The sequence below is a fragment of the Podarcis vaucheri genome, assembly GCF_965113315.1.
Source record: "Podarcis vaucheri genome assembly, chromosome: 17".
NCBI lineage: Eukaryota > Metazoa > Chordata > Lepidosauria > Squamata > Lacertidae > Podarcis > Podarcis vaucheri.
The window spans coordinates 2,894,512-2,920,476 of record NC_138755.1 but is presented as its reverse complement, the minus strand read 5'-3'; the positions used below and the strand labels follow the sequence as shown (position 1 = coordinate 2,920,476).

The window sequence follows — 25,965 nt, the reverse complement described above, 5'->3', positions numbered from 1 at the left end:
GTTGTGGGTTGTGTGTGCATGCTGAGGAAAGCTGGTGGCTATAAGAAGCCAACTTGATTGGGGGGGGGCATGTGTGCACACACACACATGCTGCCAGGCCGCCTGCAGGGGGAAGTCTGCACTGCGATCCTTCAGCTCATGGTCCCTAAGGAAACAAAAAGTGCGGAGAGGACTCCAGCCTGTGGTGGATGCGCCTTTCTGTTCTTGGCTGGCCCAATCTCTCCTGGGTTGCAGAAGACCCTGCGGCTTCTTGGCTGTCCAGATATGGGTGTGAATAAGTGGAGTAACGCTGGTTCCTTTTCTTCTGGTACTCAAACTCGTCCAGTGTCCACACGGCTCCTTTCACATTCTCCACACGCACAAAGCACTTGTGCAAGCTCAGGTTGTGTCGAATGGCATTCTGTTGGTTGAGAAAAGAGGGGCAGGGAGCCCTGGCCATTAGACCCGCCTTCTCCTTTACCCCGACTTAACTCTCGTCCCTCTGCCAAAGTCCCCCTCCCTCAGGTGCCCTTCAGCCCTCTTAGCAGGATCTTCAGCCCCTTAACCCTGCTCTATGGCGTTCTAGAACTAATATTTTATAAAGTACTTGCTATAGAAATGAATAGAAATGTATTCATCTGCAATAAACACTGTGATCCCAGGAATATACAGTAAAATAAACAAGCCATCTTACACTGCCTCAGTTTGCCCCAAATGCTAAGCTATGTATGCTGTGGTTTAGTGGGTGCTTCCCAAACTTTTTCCTCCCATAGAGGGCTTGAGCATTGCTTAGGGTCTTAATTATTTATTTTCTGTTTTAACAATGGTAAGGCATTGTTTTTATTGCTTCTTTTATTAAGAACATTTTTATATGGTATTTATTGTAGTGGTGCAGCAATAAAACTGCTCGCACATTTGCAAAGCTAAGCAAGGTCCAGTATTGTTTATAATTGATGAGGGACCACATTTTAAGATTGCAGCAGGTTGGCATATGTGGCCCTTGGAGTCCCTTCCAACTCTAAAATTCTATGATTGCATGATTCGATGTATTGCAATTTACATTCTATGGAATTCAAACAGTATAAGAAATAAGAGAACCAATGAAATACAATTAAAAATCAGTATGACTGTTTGATGGATAGGTGATCCATTTCCTGTCTTTAACAGCAAATCTGCAGACATGTCGTGGGCTACTTGAATGAAACTCAGTCCATGGGCCACACTTTGGGAACCCCTGGCTTAGTGTCAACATGCAAGTGTGCTGATGCACAGTACGAAGACTGTAGCCACTTTTGTCCTCCTGCACTGCCAAGCCTTAGTTTGACATGACATTCTGTGTGACTTCAGTCTTGTGACTTCAGTCTTGTGCCAAACCAACCATGAGCAGTAAGCCAAGAACAAACCTTGTCTAAAGCACGTGGTTTGTTTGAAGAGAGACAAACAATGAGCCTGGGTTTGCGTATAATGCTAAGTTAAACTAAGGCTTGGCTCCAAGTAGTGTTGCAGGAGCAAGAGAGGAGTGAAGAGGCTGCCATTTTATTACTGTGCACCGGCAAGCTTGCTCATTAACACAAAAGCCATAGCTTGGCTTAGCATTATGTGCAAACCAGGCTACTGAGTCATAGTTCCAGCTAACCAAGATCAGTCTACCTGAAGATTTTCTACTGAGGGTACTTAGGACTAAGCCATCAGCCTTCCCCATGGTTTCTTGGGCAGTACGGAATCAAATACCTTTATTATCTCTTGAGTGTTACTGGGTGGGGTGTGTTTCTGAGGCAAGGTTCTTAAACTCACCTCTTTCAGTCTGTTCATTATTATTATAATACTTATAAAGTGCTGTCCCACATTTTTCACCATTCATTTCTGTCCTGGTTCCCTAGTCTGGAGAAATTGTGTTTCCAATTCTGAAAAGTGTACACATCAAAGTCCTTTTGATTTTTAAAAATTAATTTTTAAACTTGGGGGTTCTGATCTCACTCGCTCAGTAGTTGAGATTTCAATCTAAAAAGAGGGACATTTCATGCCTGCTCTGTCCATATCCTCCTGCCTGTTTTCTGCCTCTTCTGCTCTTTCAGATGAGGCTGCCCCTTGATTCTCAGTTTAAGAATGGGATCCCCTCACCTTCCAGGTGGTTACATTGTGCCTGAAGTAGCCAAAGTTGTTAAACCAGCGATAAATCTCACTCAGACTGAGCTGCTTCTTAGGAGATTGTAGGATGGCCTGCAAGTAATAGGCAGGTATGGTTAACAGCCTGGTTTTGAGGCAAAGGTATCTCAGCGTCTTCTTGAAGAGCAACAAAAGGGCCTTCTGTGCTCCCGGTATTGTTGTGCTAAATTGGATGCATGTAGAAGGTGATGGGAGGGAGGGAGGTTCAGTGTGCCTTGCACAGGGCTCACCTATGTACCCACAACTATGTCCTATGGTGGCTGCAAAAGGCCTCAGTAAATAACACCTCAAAAATCCACAATGCAGAAAGGACTGTTTGTTCTTCCTGCTCGGTTCCTGGTTGCACTGTCTTCTGAACAAAGGAGAGGTGAAAAGAGCATCCCTCACTCTCTGAGCAAGTGACTGATGCAGATGCCCACACCCTTTTCTGCTCTTTTAGATGTGGCAGCCACTTTGTGTTATGCCAGGTGTGCATTGCAGCCATGTGATGCATGCTCAAAATTCTAAAGATGCCCACTAGCCCAAGAAAGATGGCAACCCCTGCTTTTTGAGAGCCCATGCGAGCATTGTACAGTAAGTTATGGAGCCTGAATCAAAGGGTAGGCTGAAATGTTGTTTTCTCTGACAGCTGCCATGCACATCACTGGAAGTGGGCCCCAGTGGGTACTAGGCTTAACTCAACACTTGTATGTTGTTGGAGAGCTGTGCCCAAGCATTCTATGTGTGACATATGCCTTTCATTGTACCTCTTAAAGCACTGATGCCTAAAATAGCTGCTTGAGTTGCTGACAGCTAGGTCTAGCCCGGCATAATCCCCCACTTGCCACTAATTACACTTCCATGTGAAGTATGTGATCAGATGAATGGGCTTTTTAAAAACCCAAACCAAAACACCCTTTAGATGCCCTTCAGTCCTCACTGTCTTAGTAATCCAGATAGAACTTTTTCTATCAATGCAGATAGAGGTAACCTAAAGTCCTCCAGGGGTTGATGGACTGCAACTCTCACCAGCCTCAGATAGCATAGCCAGTAGGCAGGAATGATGGAAATAAAGCCTGTGACTCGTGTCAGTCTTGTGCCCACCAAGACCCATAGGTTCTTTTCACATGGGATGATCTGGATGGCCAGATTCCCCATCCCATTCTTTAATGGGTGTGTTGCAACCACACAGTGAACTTTTCAGAAAGTTGTTGGCTACAGGAGACAGACACAAGTGGAAGGCTACTGAGTACAGAGAAGGAAGAGGTTTGTGGGCAAAGGATAGTGCTGCTGAAGCCAGGAAGTAGAGAAGGGAGGCAATAGCATATAGGGGCAACAAGAATGGTGCCTATTGCAAGGACATTCAATCATACTGTATCTGGAAAACAACATTCAAATTTTGGGGTTTTGATCTGGTAAAGATCTGCATAACATTAAAAAAATATAGTTGTATCCTATATGTATGGGATTTCGTATTTACCTTTTGCTAAATAACTTACCCAGCGAATAAGGGCAGCGTACGTGAAAGGTGGGCGGTTGAGAGTGTGACGGTAATATTCTATGCTGGGGCTTCTCTCTGTAGACAGAAATGAGGCTGGAGGTGTTAGTAGGAGCAATTCTTTGCTGGAGATTTCTGGTTCCAAATCATCTTCTGCTTGAGACACTCTTTCCTAAATGGCAGACTTCAAACCTGTGTGAGATCCCTTAACTCTACAGCAGTCAAGACTGACTGTGGCGACTTGTGGGAAAGGGCACTCTGCTCATGCTCAGGGACATTTCTTTGTATCAAGCCTTCAGATGCAGCATCTAAATGGCAGGAGGCTCAGATTTTAGGATGCTTACTCACTTCTAACTGTCAAACTGAGGCAGCATGACAACAAGCCAGCCTCAAATCAGCTTCAAAATGGAACTGGTGCCATATTACCCCTATGTTGCTCTTGTCCTCTTGTTCAAGGAGGACCGTCCAGGACTGACTGTCCAGGACATCCATGAATCGAGCTTAGCATTGTCATGGTCTCTATATGATGTTACCAGGGACTGATAATATGGGCATGCCCTTTAATAGGAATACACATTACTAGTCCACAGAGCACTCCAAGAACCCCAAGCAGAGGTGAGATGGTATGCTAACTGACTCACCTGAATGGCTAAGAGTAAAACATGGTGTGAAATTCAGTGCATGGACTCTGACGTTTCCACGGTGTGTGGCTAGAATTACTCCTGAACTGTTCCCATTTCCTTTCTCAGAAACTGGCATTGTTTTCAATCACTGCAACCCTGTTGTGGCTCCGACAACCCTCCCCACACCCTAAACAGACAACAGAATTTTATATTTCATGCCCACTCCTGAAATCTAATGGCTGGAATGTGCCATCCATTTCTAGAGCTTAGTGAAGGGGATGGAACCTGGCCTCCATTCTCCACCAACACTTCTCACCTGAACAGAGGTGGGCTCCATGGCTGTTAGAGTGGCATTCCAAACCCTCGAACTCATTCCTTGGCCCTTCAGACTGGCATGAAATGATTGGCACTGGTGCATCTGGATGCTGTGAAAGGAAGGCAGGTGCCAACTCTGCCCGCATGACTAACAGTTTCTGCTTCTCTTGTGCCAGCTAGATCATGGGGGAAGGTGGAGAAAAAAGCACAATCAGTTTCTAGATGCACCACGCATGCCTCTTCCAGCTTAGTCATATCCCTTAACCTAGGTTATCAATCAGATATAAGTTCCTCTGAATGAGGGACAGAGTGCAAAGGGTCTTGAAAATCTTTTCATTGTTATTTAAAGAGTAAGTTTTGCCTTTGCTGTTGTTTCAGAAAGCAGCAGTGGCCATGCCTGCTGAAAGCTCTCTGATTCAGCAAACTCAGCTTTTGCCTCCTCAGAAGACTTCATTGTTCTCTCCCCAACCTGCGGTTGTCTCCTATTCACTTGCCATTTCTTTTTTAAAAAAAGAATCTTGCTTTCCTCTTGCTCTTTTTTCACCTAAATGCAATCTCCACACACCAGCTCTGGAAAAACTCATGGCTTTGGGAAAATAATGCTAACTAGCGGGACCCACAACAAAATAGTGGGGTGCTCCTGTTCAGGTTCCCAGCCATTCCATTCTATTCCACTCCCCTCTCTCTTCACCCCACCATACCTACTGAGCATGTGCTCAGCCCAAACTGGGTCATTTGAGAGGTTCCTCCACAAGATGTTAAGATTTGCTGTATGTACTTCCCAAATCTTGCTCCCTCTTGTGTGTGAGTGTTGCCATTTTGGCTACATAAGATGCTATACAGTGGTGCCTCGCAAGACGAAATTAATTCATTCCGCGAGTTTTGTCATCTTGCGATACTTTTCGTCTTGCGAAGCACGGGAAAGCTTCAAAAATCACCAAAGTCTTTAAAAACCTCAAAAAAGGCTACCACACCGTGTTCTATGAGTTGCTCCTCGAAGTCAAGTCGCAACTGTATTAACGGTGTTAAGAAAAAGGAAACAAACTTGCAAGACGTTTCCGTCCTGCGAAGCAAGCCCATAGGGAAAATCGTCTTGCGAAGCAACTCAAAAAACCAAAAACCCTTTCGTCTAGCGAGTTTTTTTGTCTTGCGGGGCATTCGTCTTGCGAGGTACCACTGTACTTGGAGGACTGTACGCCTAGCAAGCGCTCTGTTCTGCAGGCTTCCTTCACAGTGACTGTGTCAGCGTCCACCCCCCTCCCTCATCCCACCACCTGCCAACTTTGTCCATACCTGCAGAGCTAATTTGTTCACCAATTCTTCTTGCACCAGCCACTCTCTGCGCATTCTGCACATGACTCTGCAAGAGAAAACAAGTCCGAGACATTCAGCCACTAGGTTCAACTGTTTTGCTTTCTTCCAGGACAATGCCAAGGACCTGCTCACAATCTCAGGCCCATCCTACAAAAATCCTGGTTTTGTGTTTTGTTGTGTTGGGGTAACAGGAAAGCATATCAGAAGGAAGCAGGCCTCTCAAACATAACTGTCCTTTATTGCTATGTAACAAGAATGGAAAATGAAACTAACTGGAGCTTTGCAGAATGCAAACTACAGGAGTTCAACAGGTCCAAAAAGTACTACATCGAAGCATAACGCCCCTAGGCCTACCCAAGACCCCTCTCCGCTTAGCAAACAAAATATTTTAACCAACCTAGAGGTGCCTGTTTGCAGTGTGGTCTCTGTGTTTTGCTGATGGGACTCTGATTTGGCAGCTGCTATGGGCAGAGGGGGTTCTCTTACTTCCATTACTTAGTGGCTCTAGCAACTCCACAGGAGGTGTGGCAGGAGCAGCCACTTTTGCCCACGGCCCTGAGATTAGGAGTCTCATGCTCTACCAACCGAGCTATCCTGTTTTATTTCAGTGTATTATAAAAATATATGTTGTAATGGGTATGATTTTTTGTATACATTTGAATAAATATATTTAATAAAGCAAACTGCAATGGGAGGTATAGACCTGTTTACCTTCTTAAAAAATTAGGGCATCCAGTAGGGGTGCTTTTGGTACCAGAAACTTGTGGTTTCGAAAGAGGTATTCAGGGCAGTCGGACAGCTCACCTTTCCTCATGGCTGTGAAAGCAAGGGGCGTTGTCCATAGGTGTTCCTTTCGCAGGGGACCTCTCTCTGGGTTGGAGTGCAGGGGGGGCTGGGAACTGAACCCAGTCCCATTTCTCAGTGATGTTCCCTGAAACAAAGGCAGACGAGAATAGGTAGGGAAGCTGCTATATTCCCACTCACAAATGCCATCCTTTCCCCTGCCTCTACTTACTGTGGGGTGGGGCATGGCCTGAACTTGCTGAATGGGCTCCCTGGGGTAGTAACAACCCAGAAGGGGGCAGGATGACAAGGGGCAGTTCACTGCCATCTGTGTGAGTGACCTGAGGAAAATAAGAGAGTCAAATGAAATCCAGGAATCTCAGATGTGAATCCTCCTGGAGTCTTTAAGATAGGGATAACCCAAGACTTCCATGAATCTTAGTGCTCATCCACATTTCTGCTTGTCCTGGGTTGGAGTGGTTTTTCCACTTGTCCTGTGCTTTCTAGGCACAGATCCAAGCAGTTTTGCATTTGTCCAGCAGCTTTCCTCTAGAAAACATGCTCTTTACCACAAAATCTTTCCGCAGGGCCAGCAAGGCAGAGCTGTTATACTGGGCCTTTGGTCTGGGCCCTGTCTGACCCCCTTATTTCTTTCTATGGGACCCCGTGTGTAAGCGGCCTCCTTGGTTCTTTCTATTGGCCCATATGGGACCAGCATGGGTGGCCGGGCCTGGTGAGCATTTAATTCCTTACACCTACAGTTATGATTTGTGGGTTCCCACTTAATTTTATTTTGATTTTAAATGTGATTTTGAATTGTATTTTAAATCTAATCGCTTGATTTTGTGTTTTTAATGTATTATATATTTGGTGTTAGCCGCCCTGAGCCCAGTCTCGGCCGGGGTGTAAATAAAATTTATTATTATTATTAGAATCAAAACAAACAGCAAAAGCAAAAGCAACACAAAGCCTCCGGAGCACAATGGGAGTTCCTGCTGCGCTCCGGAGGCTTCGGGTTCCTTTCGCTGAAACCAGGAGTCTTCCTGGCTTCAGTGAAAGGAACCCAAAGCCTAGAGAGCGAGAGGGGTCGGTGCGCACCGACCCCTCTCGCTCTCCAGGCTTCAGCAAAAGCAACGCAAAGCCTCCAGAGCGCGGCAGGAGCGCTCCCACTGCGCTTCGGAGGCTTCGTGTTGCTATCACTGAAGCCACGGAGCCTGCATTTGCTCCATAACACACACACACATTTCCCCTTAATTTTTGGAGGGGGAAAAGTGTGTCTTATAGAGCGAAAAATACAGTAAATATGTATGAACAGTGGTTTTTTTCTGGGGAGAGACAGGAGTATGCATACCCCTAAACATTTTGTGAGGCTAAGTTTGGTCTCATTGAGGGGCAGTATTTCAATATGCGTAGAAAAATGACAGTACCCCTAAACACTTTGTTAGAAAAAAACAATGTGTGTGAATATACCAGATTTCTTACAGGCACTTGTTTCTGCTGTGCCTCCTCTTTCCAAGGAAGTACAAACCCTGGTTAAGTGCCAAACCCTTGGAATCTCTTGCTGCTGCTTGGCAGAGACTGAAGTGGCCTAGAGAAGTATATTTACCAAAATCCCAACAGGTACACCTTGGCAACTGTCTGATCAGGACAACCTCTGGCGCTTGCTAGGAGTGGGGTTGACTCCCCAACTTACTTCTTGCTTGCGTGGTGCAGCACAAGTCAACACTGTTGGCCGGATCTGGGCACCTCTTCTTGGACTGGGCTGTGGTAGAGGACGGGGAGGTGGAGTGGAGGATGGCTTGGAGCCAGGCATCAGGAATGAGGAACGCCTGCAATAACATTTCATGAAATTTATTTTCTCATTAAAGGTATTGTTATGAGTTTGTGGAGTTCCTGGACTCCCTTCAAATTCTTGGGTGTCACACACTGGATTTAGCATGTTAAAATACAAGCCAAGAGCCAGCCTGGTAATAGCCCACTAAATATGAGTTACCGGTAATAGTGGGGCAAAGTGGGTGGCGCTGTGCCAGAGGGCAAATGGGAGGGGCCTCTCTCTCCACTCATAATTAGTTAGAAGGACAAAAGCCTTTCAAGTGGAGTTTTAGAGTTGGAAGGAGAGCAGTTGTTTTAAGGATTACAGCTGGGGATGATGTGGGTAAGGAGGAAATCTGAGTGCAGTCTTAAACGCAGCAAGCTGAGCATTCTTGATTTCTTTTTGCATCCAGCAGCAATGGGAGAAACAGGATCCTCTTGGAGTGTAATGTTTTGAACCCCTGCATCGTAGGCAGGGTGGGCAGTGTGAAAAGTCTATATAGGGCTTCCACACCATTGTTCTGGGCCCCTCCTGCCTCCTGCATGTGATAGTGAGGACCCTGTTGCAACAGTTCAATAAACATCAGGCTTACTAGCTGCCTTTTTTCTCAATATTCTCTGGTTGACCTGTTACTTTCTCCTTCCAATAGGGGACCTACTTAAGGACTCTATACTGGCTCTTGGATATCCCATAAGGGAAAAGGAGCAGTATTTTCTTATAACAAGACCTTAAAATTCTTCTAACATTACTGTATGGTTTTATGGTTTTATATTGTTATAAACCACTGTGATATATTTTTATGATACAGTAGCATATAAATATGAATGAAATAAATAAATTACAAACCCTCCAAACTAGACTGTGATTACAGAGAGTTTATAAACAGAATAGTGTAGTACTCAGTGGGTAAAGTTTATTCACAAAGAACTGCTGGGGGAAAAAAGATTATTGTTGTAACTAACAATGCATAAACAGAAAGATCTGCCTAGATCATGGGTAGGCAAACTAAGGCCTGGGGTCCGGATCCAGCCCAATCACCTTCTAAATCCGGCCCACGAACAGCATGTTTTTACATGAGTAGAATGTGTGCTTTTATTTAAAATGCATCTCTGGGTTATTTGTGGGGCATAGGAATTCGTTCTCCCCCCCTCCCCCCCAAAAAAATATAGTCCGGCCCCCCACAAGGTCTGAGGGACAGTGGACCGCCCCCCTGCTGAAAAAGTTTGCTGACTCCTGGCCTAGATCATAACTGAAATCTCGGTGGTGCCTCCCCATTCAAGAGAAATATATAGAATAAAACCTGGACAGCTACTTTTTAATTTTTTCTTTTGATAAAAGGTACTTCAGGCCAGAGTGATTTGAAACTGTGTGTGTGTGTAAGAGAGAGGGGGGGGGAATACAGGTCCCTTCTCTGAGGAATTTCTAATCTAAACTACAGCACTGTGAATGGAGAAGCAAGGGTAACAACTGGGGAGGAGTGGTTGAGACTTGGGACACACACAGGATAAATCCAAGGGAAAGTAATAGGCTAAGTTTTTCAACCAGGAATGAGGAAATGGTTTTTTTGAGGAGGGATCCAAAGAATGGGAGAGATTTTATATCTTCACCAAGGACATAAATATGGTTGTGTTTATTACACAGTTGACTTAAGAAGAGTACCGTATTTTTCGCTCCATAAGACGCACCAGACCATAAGACACACCTAGTTTTGGGAGGAGGAAAACAAGAAAAAAAAATTCTGAATCTCAGAAGCCAGAACAGCAAGAGGGATCGCTGTGCAGCGATCACTCTAGCTGTTCTGGCTTCTGTGATAGCTGCGCAGCCTGCATTCGCTCCATAAGACGCACACACATTCCCCCTTACTTTTTTTAGGAGGGAAAAAGTGAGTCTTATAGAGCAAAAAATACGGTACATTCTAATATGGAAGGCAACGCTTGCGTGAATGTTGCTAAAGCAGGATAGAAAATGGGAGACAGAACTACAGCTCTAGAGACTCCTATACACATCATCTCAGATGTAAGTCTCCCTGAGTTCAGTGGGGTTTACTCCCAGGATTGCAGCTATGTTTAGTATTCTGGGCAAATTTTAAACTCAAATTGCAGCAAAACCAAAGGAAATGTTCCAGCATATTTAAACGTCATTTGTAGAAGCAGTTTGGCGGGTAAACATATTTGCTAAGAGTTGAGTCTCTTCTGAGTTCAATAGGACTTACTTCTCAGACATAGATTTCAAATAGTAGCTTTTGTTCTCAGGACAGATAAGATTGCCCACATAGGCTTTTGCACAGGTGCATGGGTATAGATTGCTACCCAGCCTGGCACAATAAGTGATATTATGTCTTATGGTTGCCTTTTAGCTAAGACTGATGGAAGACATGAGCCTTTAAATACGTTACACCAAGAGCCAATGCCAGGAACCTAGTCCTGCCATCTCTCTCCATTATATCTGCAGCGTGGCACACCTGGATGTTTGCAGGTGAGGGAAGGGGGAAAACAGTACTGCAAAGGGAATGGTCATGAGGAACAGCAGCTGCCTTGTCTCCTGCTGCATCAGGAGGTTTAAATGATCGTATATAGTGTCTGTGGCGCAAGAGGACAACTTTTGCCCATATGCTATATGACTTAGTCCCTGGTTCATACAGCAGCCAGCAGCCAATGTCCAGAGTCTGCTGTGCCACAATAGAGAAAGGAGACACCAGTCGTCTGTTAGAGCAAGGGATGACAGACTTCAGGCAGGCTTTTTATGAGAGTACCAAACAGCCAATGCAAAAAGCACACACTTAAAAATTCTGAGCCAAGGAGATTATTTTCAGTGTATAAAATTATGCATGGCATGGAGAGAATGGCTGGAGAAGTTTTTCTCCCTCTCTCATAACACTAGAATTCATCCAGAGTTGAATGTTGGAGGATTCAGGACAAATGAAAGAGGTCCATCTTCCATAGTTTGGAACTCATTCCCACAGTGATGGCCACCAACTAGATGGCTTTAAAAGAGGATTAGACAAATTCAGGGAGGGTAAGCCTATCAGTGGCTACTAGCCACGGTTTTGCTTCACCTCTACTCTTGGAGGCATCATCATCATCATTATTCTCAATACTGGTTGCTGCTGAACTCAGGTTCAGCTTGCAGGTTTCCCACAGGCCTCTGGTTGGTCACTGTAAGACCTGGCTGCAGCACTAGGTGATCCACTGGCCTGATTCCTCAGGGTTCTGAGCTTCTGCATGGAAATCCACTCCTGATTACTCCACTGAGAGTCAGAGATGTGTGTCGAACTACACAGTCACCCAGAAATTTACCTGTAGATCTCAATCTATTTTATGTCCATGCCATCTAACCCCCCAAATAAGTACCGGACAGCGAGCATGGCAGGGAAATGAAAAGATCAGTGCTGCAGATTGTCAGTGCTGCAAAAACCTGCCCTACTCAGGAAACACATAGTAAGTAAAATAGGCATATGCACATGCTTTTAAACACCCCTGCACATGCACCTGAGAAGACTTCTTCAGCCAGGTGTATTGCCAGGGAAACAGCCAGTAGATGGTGCTCCTGTTTTTCAATTTAGCTTCTATTTCCATATATAGTCACTGAGATAAGGAACGCAGCTACAGGCATGGGAAAGAAAGGAGTGGCTTTGCTCTGAGCCAGCTCATACTTCAACTTCAAAGGATGGGAAAGGGATTCCAACATGAACACCTGCTGCAGAAACAGTGGGAAGCTGCTCCAGGACACTATATAAGGCCCCAACTCCATCAATTCAATGAGCTCTTGATATGAACCATTCCAGAGGGTGAAGATAAGGCTCTTGAGCCTAAGTTAGAACTGCCTGCCTGAAGCACCAGAGATCTCCAAGGGCGGGAGAAGATGTGAAGCTGAAACTATTCTGTGACTATATCTGTTATTATTTCTCTCGCCAAAAATCTTTGCTTATTGCCTATACTAATGGCATTATATTTTATATTAGTTATTATTGGCTTTATAGTTTTTGTTAGTTATTATTTTATTCTATATTGTTAATCTGCCTCTCTGCTAATGTCCTTTAATTATCTTTGTTTTGTATATTAGCACCTGTTTCTATGGTTATTATTATAATTGTTAATAAAGGTTGCTTAAGTGTACGTATGTTGCCCTCCATTTGCTGAGATCCAAAGAACCTGCTGCTTGGTGGTTACTACGGCCGGGTGGCCACTAGGAGGCAGCACACTAGATTTCCCAGACTCCCACACGCACACACAGTTGCTTAAATGTCTTTATGTATGCGCATTTTGCTTCTATATCTTCCACATTTGGTACATTGGCAACAAGCAGTGCTGACTAAAGAGAGTAGTGGGCATAAGAAACTGTTCTGTATCACTAGCTGACATAACATCTTCCCACTGGGCCATAGTTTGCTTGCAAAAGGACTAGCACCTTTGTTCTGCCAAAATGCAACAGAAGCCTGGGAGACGTCAAGCAGTAGCGTAGTTAGCAAGGGGTAGGTGGGTGGGCTTAGAGTGGCACGGGGGTCTGTAGGGTGGCATGGTGGCTGCTGTGCATCTGGGGGTGGGATTCCAGGCAGCAGGGGAGCTTGAGGGCAGCATGACGGTAGCTGGGTATATTGGGCGCTGCCTGAAATTGGCTGCCCTAAGAAAAGCTCAACAACTTTGGTCCACCCCAAGTGCTGGCGCGGGTTGCTAAGAATTGATATTTTATGTAAAATGAAATGATTTGGGGGGAAAGGAGCACCTGTCAAGTAAACAAACACCTAACTATAATAGAATAGGTTTCTGAAGATGCTGAGGAAAAGTGCATCCTTTTGAAAAGATGTTTTGTCCAATGCTGGTCTTACAGAAGGGAGACCCACTGAAATCAATAGACATAACTAATGTTAGTCCATTTAGCTCAGTGGGTCTTTCCCTTGGAAAAATAGCACTGATATTGGAAGGTAGTAGCATGCTCTTTTAAAATATTTGTTTTACTTGTAAGTATCAGGGTGTTGTCCTTGGGGTCTTAATGATATTCTCACTTGAAGCTGAAGAGTTACTAAGAAATCCATTTCACTGGAGGCGTTTGAACATTGTTGCCACTGTTTAAATGACAGAATTGTCTGCCATATAACTGAAAACAAATCTTTTTTTGATTGTCCTCTACTGTACCTTAATTTTGGAGTTGATTTTTCAGCAACAGCTATGGACAAGATTTGACTGTACCATAAATGTAACCCTATTAGACTAAGGGCATTTTAAGTTTGAGACTGGTTTAGCAAGAAACCACTCAGAAATTGACACAGGAATCTACTTTGATACGGCAAACTGCGGAGGAAGCCAGGGAGAAAGCCGTTGCTGCTGAATGTAAAGTAATACAACTGGAGAGAGAGAGTCCCAGCCCTAGAGGCAATTTGATGAACATAAGTTGACACTTGCTATGATTGAACTTAAAGAAAAACATACGAATCTGAGGATTAGAGTTCACCTTTGGTGGACATGCCCAAGGATTAAGACACTCTGGGAGATGATCTATAACGAAATGAAAAAGGTATTTAAATATACCCTTTTGAAGAAACCAGAGGCCTTTCTCCTGGGCATGGTTGGCCAATTGGTGTTAAAGAAGGATAGAACTTTTTTTACGTATGCAACAACAGCAGCAAGAGTATTCATCGTGAAGTACTGGAAGACACAAGATTTACCCACCCGGAAAGAATGGCAGATGAAATTGATGGACTATATGGAACTGAAATGACTGGCAGAAATCCGAGACCAGGAAGTAGAGTCGGTGGAAGAAGACTGGAAAAAGTTTAAAGACTATTTATAGAAATATTGTAAAATTAATGAATGTTAGAAGAATGTTGGAATGAAGTTATATGGCTTTAGTAGAAATGTTATAAGGAATTAAGTATAAATAGATTAATAGATTATTAAAGGGAAAAATAAGGTTAGAATGTGTTAAGATAATTATAGGATAGGAAACAGAGGAAGATGGAAAGGAATTGCTGAAACAATTAACAGAAGTGGAATACAAAAAGGGAGGTGTGAGGAGGTCGTTGAAATAAGTGAATGAAAGATATTGAAATTGTTTGAGGTGTTTTAAATTGTTTTTGTTTTATTTTGTCAGATTAATTTGTTAGTGTTATGTAGTGTTTGTGTATTGTATTGTATTGTTCTTTTTATTGTTCTTTTTTGTGTAGTGTTTAAATTGTTGAAAAAGTAATAAATATTATTTTTTAAAAAAAGAGAGAGACTGGTTTAGCAGACATGGCTTGCCTCTCCAAGAATCCTAGGAGCTACAGGTCTGTGGAAGTGCTGTGAAGTCGTACTGTGAGATCTCTGTATCCCTTCATGGGGCTACTGGAGTCGCATGGCGGACAGAAGGGTACAAAACCAGCCTACTACATTTAGGCACTGTAGAGATGAACTGGATGAGGAATTTGGATGAGGCTTTGGTTTGTCCAGTTCCAATCCGGAAGTGCTATTGACAGGCGGCATTTACATATCATGCTTCCTAAGGACTACAAAATAAAAATAGTATTATAGGACTTAGGGATTGGTTTGGATGATGCCCATGGCCCCCCAACCAAGCCAGTGGTTTTGTAGCTACAAAATGAAGGCCTGTTCAAGAAATAACTGAACTGGTTTACCCAGTTTCTTTGTTAGGTTAATGGTCTAGCTGACTCAGGTAAGCACTCCTAACTGCACAACTAAAAAGGTTGCCATGCTACCATAGAGACAACTAGGTTCATGATGTTCTCCAGGAGGGGAGTAGGCATTTTCCTCACCCTGTCACCTGACCAGCCACAACATCATCTTGTACGAAGGAGAACAATAGCCAGAGCCAATGTATGAGAGAGTTTGGCTGAAGCTGTAGGACCTCTGGAAATGGAAACCTAATAGGAAAACAAGATCTGTTGGAGTGTCAATGCCTCGAGCCTTCCACCCTGTGCTCAGATTGTAGATACAGTATGTGTAGTTTCTGTTGAGCTTCATTCAAAGAAAACCGAACCTCAGGTGGGCACTGGAACCCCTAAAGTCTATCTCACTGCTGCTCAGAGATTGCGGCACACACAACACTAGTATATCCATGAGTTATCAGTGGAATATATTATTATTATTATTATTATTATTATTATTATTATTATTATTATTATTTACTACAACATTTATAGTGCTCATCAACAGAGTCCTCTAGCTGGTATGCCGGTGTAAAAAGCGCCCCCCCATCAAGATCCCCCCCCCGCTTCAGCCTTCCTCTAACCGCTAGACGCCACACCCTTCCCTCAACCTGTTTTGATGTCATCTTACTTGTTATCAGTAAGCTTTGCCTATGTTCATTTCCTAGAAAGGGGGAGAAAATGCCACCCCACAATGGGTTTCAAATTGCTGACACCTGTTCCCAGCGAATGTGCGTCATATGGTATTGGTGCCAAATGCTGAGTTCTTTCCTATACGTCAAACCGAGCATCTAACCGCTTCCGTGAGGTTAAAAATTCCCTTCACATGGTCGCTTTAGTGGACTGAGGGTTGGAAATACAATGGCCCACTAAAAAAAATATCCAGCTCGAGCATACAATGTGCACTCAGGCCCAACTAACACAGAGTTAAAGCATTTGAACCTTCTTTAACCATCTGTTTTAAGAATTCTTAAGTTACAGAATAGTAAAAGGGTAGGTCTTCCTCACTTTCCAAAAACATAGGTCCCATCTGCCATATTATGCCACTTTAAACAGTCATGGCTTCCCCCAAAAAATCCTGGGAATGAGCTTGTTAAGGATGCTAAGCATTGTTAGGAGACCCCTAGTGCCCTCGCAGAACTACAATTCCCAGAATAGCAATCAAGCCCTCTTCTCAGGGAATCATAGGTACGTGAGGGAAATAGGCACACATTAATGGCTATGACTATAATCAACGAGTACCAGTTATTCCATGTCCATTGAGATTTTATTCCAATGTAAGTTGTTTCAGAGTCTCAAACATGCCTCCTTGTGTCTCCTTATGGATGCATTTTTGTTTATGTGGGATATCAGCAAGGAGATAAGCACAGTAAACCAACTGGCTTCTAATGTGTGATGGTTAATTCAGATATCGAAACTGCAAACCAAATTTATCTAAATTATCAACCATTCTGAACTTCTATATTAGTGGCAAGAAATTACATTTAATGAAGGCCAAAAACAGATGCTGAAGTATAACAGGGACCTTCAAAAAAATGCTAGTTCACCCCCCCCCCATGTCAGCCAGGCACCAATCATGCCCTTCCCCAGTGGGCTATTCCACCCCACGCCAGATTTCCATTTGGGTTTTCCAAATTAGTCAACAATCAGTGTGCGCTGAGTATGCTCAGTTCTTATTGTGTTGTCTTTGGGGGTGGTTGTCCCCCTTGTTTGTTCTTTATTTTTGCAGTTATATCCCACTGCTCAAGGTGGCACACATACTTCTCTCCATTTTACCCAGACAACCGTGTTGGGTAGGTTAGGCGGAGAGTCAGTGCCTGGCCCAAAGTCATCCAATGGGCTTCCTGGCACCGTGGGAATTTGAACCCTGGTCTCACAGGTCATAGTCTATCTCTAACCAACACTCCAAACCAGCTCTTTTTTAAAAAAAAGGTTGTTATAGTTCTATAAACCTTGGTTTCCCACCAAACCTGCTGAGTGCAGATACCTTCCTATATTTCCTCATTGGCCCCATTTCGGCTACAGTCATGTTGGCAGTCACCATCTGAATTTACTATTATTATATCATATGGGATGGTTGATCTAGAAGACTCCTAAAGAGTTTGCTGTGAGATGCTATGCAGTCCCCCTTAATTCAGAGACAGAAGATATAATGGGAGAGGTGTAGGATCTCTCTCTATATACGATGAATACAGTATCCACCCCCAACCCCCCGGCACGCAATAACCCCTCTAAAGGTAAAGGTACCCCTGCCCAAACGGGCCAGTCTTGCCAGACTCTGGGGTTTGTGCGCCCATCTCACATTTATTGGCCGGGGGCCAGCGCTGTCCGGAGACACTTCCGGGTCACGTGGCCAGCGTGACAACGCTGCTCTGGCGAGCCAGAGCCGCACACGGAACGCCGTTTACCTTCCCGCTGGTAAGCGGTACCTATTTATCTACTTGCCCCCGGGGGTGCTTTCGAACTGCTAGGTTGGCAGGCGCTGGGACCGAGCAGCGGGAGCGCACCCCGCCGCGGGGATTCGAACCGCCGACCTTTCGATCGGCAAGCCCTAGGCGCTGAGGCTTTAGCCCACAGCGCCACCCGCGTCCCCTAATAACCCCTCTAGTCTACAATTAAAACCATCCAATTGTTCTATTGACTTTTGCTGGGAATTCTTGTCTGGAAGAGATGGGCCATGATCTATTAATTGCCCATTGCTGCCTCCTACGTATTATTTTCCTTCTTGAGGTCAGAACTTAACCAATGTTATATATAAAACTGTGTATATTATACACTGTATAACAAAACTTCACTGAAAGCTTATATTTTCGGCAAAGTCATTTCAGTAGGAGGAGATTTGTGGAGGAGAAACAGCAATGGGAAGGGAGTGCTTCACCCTCTGCCCCCGCACCTGTCACTTTTCTGTTGGAACTCACCACCCACCCATCCACATCCACAAGCAAGGAAGCACCTGGAACTCTTTTAAGGTAAGTGTTTGGTGGAAATGAATTGTGGGAAAAAGTAGAGAGTTGGGCAAGAATTAAACACAATCTTCTCCACTCCAACAGAGTTTGCTCTAATAGAAGTGGCCATTCATTTTTACTGGACATTGTTGCATGTACCGCATAGTGTAGTTCTACCCTCATGCCTCTTGGTATGAGAGTAGAACTGAGGTATTCAGGATCCTTGCCCCCTCTGCTTGAATGCTCTAGCTATCCCATATTGACTTTCCAGCTGGAGGTGGGGACAATACAAGTACATGTACAAGTACATGTCTAAATAGACCTTGAACTGGTCCAACAGCCTTCCTGGTTAAGACTAATAGAAGCTATAATCCAAAATATCTGAAGGGTGTCAAGTAGGGGAGCATTGCTCTAGGGCAATTTGTGATATATAATAAATATAATGCATATAATACGTGGATCAATTAAACTACTGAGTGCAATATGTTACTGCAAAGAACCAAGAGAAATTACTGAGATATTCCAAGATTTTCAACAGGAACTGTTACATCACATCTCAAATTGTAGCTAATTTATATTAAATCACCCAGAGCTGCAATATCAGAAAGTGAATTCCCTCCTTTTTTTCTTGCCTTCTCTTCCTTCATGTCTAAATCCAATAGTAAATTTAAAATGTATATATCATGCTACCTTTGATCTGCCTTTCAAGTTGCAATGAGGCAAGACAATTAAAAGTCTCAACCAATTGAAAAAGGTGACGGAGAGACTAAAATCAAATTAATAATACCATTTTAGGAAACCATAATTAATATTCCATATGGGATGTTGTATGTCACAACATTTTGTCAAGCATTTTAACTCAAATTTAGTGGAGGAATAAATACATTTAGAAATACCTAAAGGTAGAGAGATACCCTTTAGACCAGGGGTCAGCAACCTTTTTCAGCCGTGGACCAGTCCACCATCCCTCAGACCATGTGGGGGCCGGACTATATTTTTTTAGGGGGGAAATGAACGAATTCCTATGCCCCACAAATAACCCAGAGATGCATTTTAAATAAAAGCACACATTCTACTCATATAAAAAACCAGGCAGGCCCCACAAATAACCTAGAGATGCATTTTAAATAAAAGGAGACATTCTGCTCATGTAAAAACACGCTGATTCCTGGACCAAACTGAGAATGCGATTGGGTCGCATCCGGCCCACGGGGCTTAGGTTGCCTACCCCTGCTTTAGACTCCTAAAAAGGTTGTATAACTCAATAAATGATTAAGCCAAAGTAAACTGCCCCAATCAAGCAAATGTGAATTGGCTTTAGTAAGCTCTATGTTTGAGTTTTCACCATGCAAAATATTTCCAAGTGGCTTCAGTAGAGAGGGATGTTCTATGCACACCTCCTTTTGTACATATGGAAATGCCCATCACTGCCATCTGTGGAGAAGCTTGTTCAAAAGTACACAATAACAGTCTTGCTAGTTGATTTAATTTATCATTATTGTTTGCAGCGCTGAGCAACTGAATGCCTCTACAAAGCCTTTTATTTTGTTTGTCCCCAGCATCTGATACGTGCTGGATGATACGGTCATCATCAACATGGCTTGTAGCCACTGATAACCTTATCATCCATGAATTTGTCTAATCCCCCTTTAAAGTAATCCAAGTTGGGGACCATCACCACACATTGTAGTAGGAAATTCTCTAACTTAACTATGTGTGATGTGAAGAAGTACTTCCTTTCGTCTATTGTTTCTCCTGCTATTCACCACGAACTCCTAGCTCCAAAATACCATATTCGTTAGTATTTCAAAACTAACAAAGCTGAGTGAGTTACATTTCTCCCACCCCAATAGACATTGCAAGCCTATGCACCAGTGTTAGCAGGTACACAAGATAAATGAGAACATAAACAGGTTCATTTGGATGGGGTGCCACTGAAAAAAAATAAGGTGTGTAAATTCTATACCCTGGAGAAGCGAAGTTACTATTCTCAAGTCCAGTGGTTTATATTAAACCTGTCACTTCAAGTTCTGTGACAGGTGAACTTCAGGTCTAACAGAATATAGTCCGTTCAGCCACTCCGTTGCTAGAAGGACAAATAACAGAATCTGGCCTTGCTCATTTTCAAGCCAGAGAATGACTGCTGCAAGTCAGAGGTCGGACTCTATCTCACCGGCTTATAGTCTAATAATTCTAGATTGACCCAAATTGAACTATAATCAACGATTTTATTCATCCCATTTTATGGGTATCTCCCCCATCCTAATGCAAAGAATGGTTTTATCAAATCCTTCAAGCTCAAATATTCTGAAAAGCAAATCAACTTACCGCCTGGGGCTTTTCCGATCAGATGAGGTCAGCAGATGGATAAATAGTGAAGAATCCTCAAAAACAAACCAGTATTTATATCACGAGGAAGCCACAGGCAGGCCTTGTCACAGCCCAATTTCTCTATGTACTCTGCTTATCACCAAGGGTTGAGGTACTTTTTCTCCTCTGACTATATGGAAATTATGAAAAATTCGATCTTTTTGTCTGTGTCAACCTACCCTTTTGCTCAAGAACAACATTTTTTTCTTTCCTCATTTGAGAAATCAAATGCAACAGAACTGTCTCTGACTTTAGCTTAACCACACAGACACAGAAATGTAGGTATATGGGTTATGCGAGTTTGTGTGTCATACAAAATTATACAAATACACAGGAGAAATCACACTAGACCATTTAGAGGAAATATAACTATAAAAAGGACAATTGATTGTGTAACATTTCTAATAACACTGACCCACAGAACTTTTACGAACGAGTTCCACATTTCTCACTGCCAGAACATCCTTCAACCACCATCATGCACTGGTGAAGCTTCTCCTCTGTGCTTATTTACCCTGATTTGAAATCCAAGGGAGCATTTGCTTTCAGTTCAGTATATGGTAGAATATTTCTAATCATGTATTACTTATAATGTGGTATCAACGCTTCAAAATTCACCTCAGCTGCCTGCCTCTTGACCTGCCAAACTGTGAACTGCATGATACTTTAGTGTGCACATGTGTACATGAGCAGGTTTGTGCACTAGTGAAGTGATGCAACCCCCCCCCCCACCTCCTCACTCCCAGGAATGGCGTTCAACTAAGTTTTACTCAGAGAAGAGCTACTGAAATTAATGGACCTAACTTAGGCATGTTCATTAATTTTAATGACTCTAAGTAAAACATACTTGAATACTATCCCAGATATTTAATTTCTAGAGACTTGGGGAAAGTGGCTGAAACCTGATATTTTAATTATTTTGGCAGCACACATAATTTGTTAAAAAGTATTCACTGATAAGCAAAATAGGAATAGTGATTTACTATATTTTCTGGAAGCATCTGTCTCTGATAAATAGGACAAAGTTCCATGAGTGGTACAGTTAAGCAATTTTAGTTTCAGGACTTAATGGTTTTATGAGTGAGGACTCTAACTGGTATGTCAACTTGTGCATAGCCAGCACCTTAGGTTTGAAAGCCATCCTGAACCTCATGCTCCTGAGGCAGGGCACTGCAACTCCTGTTCTGACAGCACCACTGACAACAGCATCAAACCACCAAGGCAGGGGAAAATAAAATCCAATTACTAATGTACTTATTTAAATAGTTTGTCTGCAAGGTGACCATATACATGGTACTTAACCAAAGAAGAAGGAAGGTATCCCTATCAAAAGGAGAAAGATTCCAATTTAGAAATAATTGATATACGGTAATTTAATTCTTAATCAGAAATATAATATACCCCACTGTAGCTGTCCAGGTGCTAATTGCTGATAGGCTTCGACTTCCCTTTCCATAGTTATTTATCTTAAAATTGCTCCTTGACCAGACAGCTCTTTTGATTGAGGACCTCTTCAAACAGGACTGTTGTCTTTTAAGGAAGACACATAGCCACCCTACTCCTTTCTCCCCTTATGCTGGATTGTCTTGAATGTTAACTCCATCAAAAGTCCCTTCACATGCAATCCCAAAATATTTCAGGCATTGTTGATTGCAGAGCCAGCTCTACTATTAGGCAAAGTGAGGTGGTTGCCTCTGGCATATAATTCTGGGTGTGTCAAGAAAGGTCAGCAGATGGTTGTTTTGTAATGTACATATTATTCTTTTCTATTTACTCCCAAGGAGAGGTTGTTGTGGGGTGTTCTGTTTTGGGTGCCAAATAATTTGACCAGTTGTGGGTACTAATATGCACCTCGACTTTGGGGAGAGAGGCACCATGTGCTGCTCTGCCTCAGGCAGCAAAATGTCTTGAGCCTGCCCTAGTTGACAGATTTGGCAACTACAAAGTAAAACAGGATGGTCCAACACCTCCCACATGCAGCCCTCAAGGCCTTTTTAGGTGGCCCTAAGTACCAACAAAGTGTCGCTAGCGGCAACTGCCATTCTCTTCCATTTTATCTCTATGTTCCTACTCCAAATCTAAGTGAAAGGGATAACACTGGCTATGTGGCAGTGGTGCCATGGAGGAAACCCTGTTTCTCAATTGGTTTGTGCCAGGGTGGCAACCAACGGCCACCATATGGGCAATGGAAAACTGATTGTCTAAGGAAAGTATTCAGTCTGAGCCCCAGGGGCGAACTCCCAGCAAGAGCACAAAGACACAAATTCACACTTGTGAGGGAAGCTTTGGCACTTTTCTTTGTTTTCCCCCCTCTCACTGGTGTCAGGCGCCATGGCAATGCTGGCAGTGATAGAGCCGAGTCCTGCATATGTTTGGCACGCAGCACAAAACTGCCACCTGTTGACAGCCACAGTATGAAGGGGGGGGCAGGGCGGGGAGTAAAGGACATTTGCCTTGGTGACTATCATCAGCCCTGAAGGAAACTCATCAAGGAGAAAGAATTACAATTCCCAGTGTGCCTTGTAGCTAAGTTAAGGTGTTAAGGTACCTCTGGAATATTTTAGGATTGGTCCTTGGAGGAGGAACACAGTGCTGCCCTTGCAGACTTGTATGTGTACTCTATTTTTTCATTATTTGTTTAATTTGTTATTTATTAATTGCAATCATACCCCACCTTTCCTCCAAGGAGTTCAAGCTAGTGTACATCCTTGTTTAATTCCCCACAACCTTGTTAGGCCGAAACTAGAAGCCTTCTAAATTAGTAGGAGTAGTAGTAGTAGTAGTAGTAGTATTCTCTGTCTTTTTATCCTGACAGGGACTCAATGTCTATGTTGACAGTGGCATAGCTGGGGTTGCTGGTGCCTGGGGGAGGGCAAGTGTTGTACACTCCCCCCCCCCAGTGGACTGGGCAGCCCGTGTGGAGGTTGAACGGAACAGTTGCCTTACACAAAAAATTATTTGCAGCCTCAAAAAGGGTTAATTAAAAATCTTAGCACACTTATTAACAACACTAGCCCAATATACTTTATGCATTGGCCAGTCTTTTAAAGACCCCACAAAACTTAGAATCATAGAATTGTGGAGTTGGAAGAGACCCATAGGGTCATCTAGTAGTCCACCCCCTGCTATGCTGGAATTCTCAACACGCAGTCCCCCATCCAATTTGAAACCATACCAGACCCTGCTTAGCTTTACAAATGTGTTGGCAATTTTATTTCACTATACTGAGAGCCAGAGTGGTATAGTGGCTAGAGCAGGGGTAGGCAAACTAAGGCCCGGGGCCGGATCCAGCCCAATCGCCTTCTAAATCCAGCCCACGGATGGTCAGGGAATCAGCGTGTTTTTACATGAGTAGAAAGTGTGCTTTTATTTAAAATGCATCTCTGGGTTATTTGTGGGGCATAGGAATTCGTTCATTTTTCTTTTCAAAATTTAGTCCCCCCCCCCCAAGATCTGAGGGACAATAGACTGGCTTCCTGCTGAAAAAGTTTGCTGGCCCCTGGGCTAGAGTTTTGGACACTCCCCCCCCCTCCCGGCCATGAAGCTCACTGGGTGACCTTGGACCACTCAGCCTAACCTCCTTTACAGGCTTGTTGTGAGGATAAAATGGGGAGAACCAGAACCATGTGCACCACCTTGAACCTATTTGGAGAAAACGTGGCATAAAAATGTAATCAATAATAATAATATTAAAGTTACTAGGAAGTCCCAATTCACACAGGAACATACACACACTGCTGGAAGGAAGGTTATGGTTTCTGAAATGCTATACAGTGGTACCTCGGTTACATACACTTCAGGTTACAGACTCCGCTAACCCAGAAATAGTACCTTGGGTTAAGAACTTTGCTTTGGGATGAGAACAGAAATTGTGCTCTGGTGGCGCAGCGGGTGGCCCCATTAGCTAAAGTGGTGCTTCAGGTTAAGAACAGTTTCAGGTTAAGAACAGTTTCAGGTTAAGAACGGACCTCCGGAACGAATACTTAACCCGAGGTACCACTGTATTGGGATTTGAAACCAGTCACATGTTCCAAAGTCAGGAAAATCCCAAAGAGCTCCACTTGAAAGCTCCAGGTCTGGCAAGTTACACAAAGCATAAGGCCTGTGTTACTGTTTGTTTCCTTTAATTTCCTGTAAGAACCCCAATTTACCAATGAGGAGATAGTAGCTTTCAGCTCCTGATGAAAGATCTGGGATAATTTGTGTGGTGTGTCTATGGTTTTTTTTTGGGGGGGAGAACTCTCTAAAAACTTGCACAACAAAACATAGCACAAAAATAAATAGCCCTCAGCCACTACCCTTCAAACAGGATTAGCTACAATCATGACTCCCCCCCCAAAAAAAAAATCCACCTCGGTTCGTTTTCGGGCTTCCTCCCAGGTAAACAGGGAGGAGATTGCAGCCCCGTTTGTTTTAGAATAAAGGGCTTGCAGCCCTGCGGCGCATCTTCACTTCCGGAGGGAAAACTCCGCGGCCCTCGAGGGAGAATCCCAAAGGAAGGCGAAGCTTCCCTCCCCGTCTCCGGGGGCCTGAAGCTCAGCCTCTCCCTCCGGGGGGGCCGTGGAGCCGCCCCACCCGCCCCCAAAACACCGCCAACAGCCTCATGGCAGGCAGAAATGCCCCAGGGGAAGAGCTCCCCCACTGCACCGCTAATTCCGCCCCGCCCTCCGGCCGAGCCCGTCGCAAAGGCCGCCTGAGGCCGAGCGGCAAAGAGCCTCGACCGCCCCGGTTTCCCGCGCTTTGGTGGTCATAGAGTAGAGTCCTCCGAGGCATGTAGAGCGGCCCAGGCGTGACCATGGATGCCAAAACCACAGCAAACCCGAAGAGTCGGGTTCTTCGAGGAACGAGGGGGAATTAAACGGCCCCCTCTCCTAAAAGGGAAAAAACGCTGGTTCTCCTTCCCACTGAAACTACACCCCCCAGCAGGCATTGCGGGAGCCTCTTCACCCCCCCCTCGAGAATCCAGCTAGCGGGAAGGCGATTGGCATGGCGGGGGGGGGGGGGAGAGACAGAAAGGAGCGACAGCGCCCCCCCTTCCCTCCTGGGCAGCCCGGCCCCGGCTTCGAGGCCCCGTCCGTGGGCAGCTGCCTCCTCGCGGCTCCAGGCTGGCCTGGAAGAGGCGCCTGTTTGTGTACTGTATTACATTAAATATACGTAATTACCGGTATATAGATTCAATGACGGATATTTATTGTGTGGCTTAAGCTGTGTCCTGAAGATGGGCCCCCAAACTACTGGGCTCTACAGCTGGAACAGTCAAAAACTGCTGGCTTTGCCTCTGGACTCATCCAGGTCTAGAGCAGGGGCAGCAAACTTTTTCAGCCAGGGGCCAGTCCACTGTCCCTCGGACCTTGTGGGGAGCCGGACTATATTTTTTGGGGGGAAATGAACGAATTCCTGTGCCCCACAAATAACCCAGAGATGCATTTTAAATAAAAGCACACATTCTACTCATGTAAAAACATGCTGATTCCTGGACCATCCGCAGGCTGCATCCGGCCCCCAGGCCTTAGTTTGCCTACCCCTGGTCTAGAGTGTAG

General features: G+C 44.2%; 1 protein-coding gene across 5 annotated transcripts; it reads right to left on the bottom strand.

The window, feature by feature from the left end:
• Positions 1-18: 18 nt before the first annotated feature.
• On the bottom strand, positions 19-24,905 carry FOXP3 (forkhead box P3). 5 transcript variants are annotated; one of them, XM_082205874.1, is made up of 10 exons: positions 23,983-24,366; positions 20,384-20,551; positions 8,351-8,486; positions 6,890-6,998; positions 6,679-6,805; positions 5,854-5,920; positions 4,562-4,736; positions 3,624-3,700; positions 2,101-2,199; positions 19-400 (listed from the first exon to the last, which is right to left on the bottom strand). In XM_082205874.1, the coding sequence occupies exons 3-10, from the start codon at positions 8,468-8,470 to the stop codon at positions 146-148; spliced, it is 1,029 nt and encodes a 342-aa protein (XP_082062000.1). In that variant the 5' UTR covers positions 8,471-8,486; positions 20,384-20,551; positions 23,983-24,366; the 3' UTR covers positions 19-145. The 5 variants fall into 5 exon arrangements, with proteins under 5 accessions (XP_082062000.1, XP_082062001.1, XP_082061999.1 ...); XM_082205875.1 differs by lacking the exons at positions 20,384-20,551; positions 23,983-24,366 and adding an exon at positions 24,778-24,905; XM_082205873.1 differs by lacking the exon at positions 23,983-24,366 and having other exon boundaries at positions 20,384-23,407.
• Positions 24,906-25,965: the final 1,060 nt, after the last annotated feature.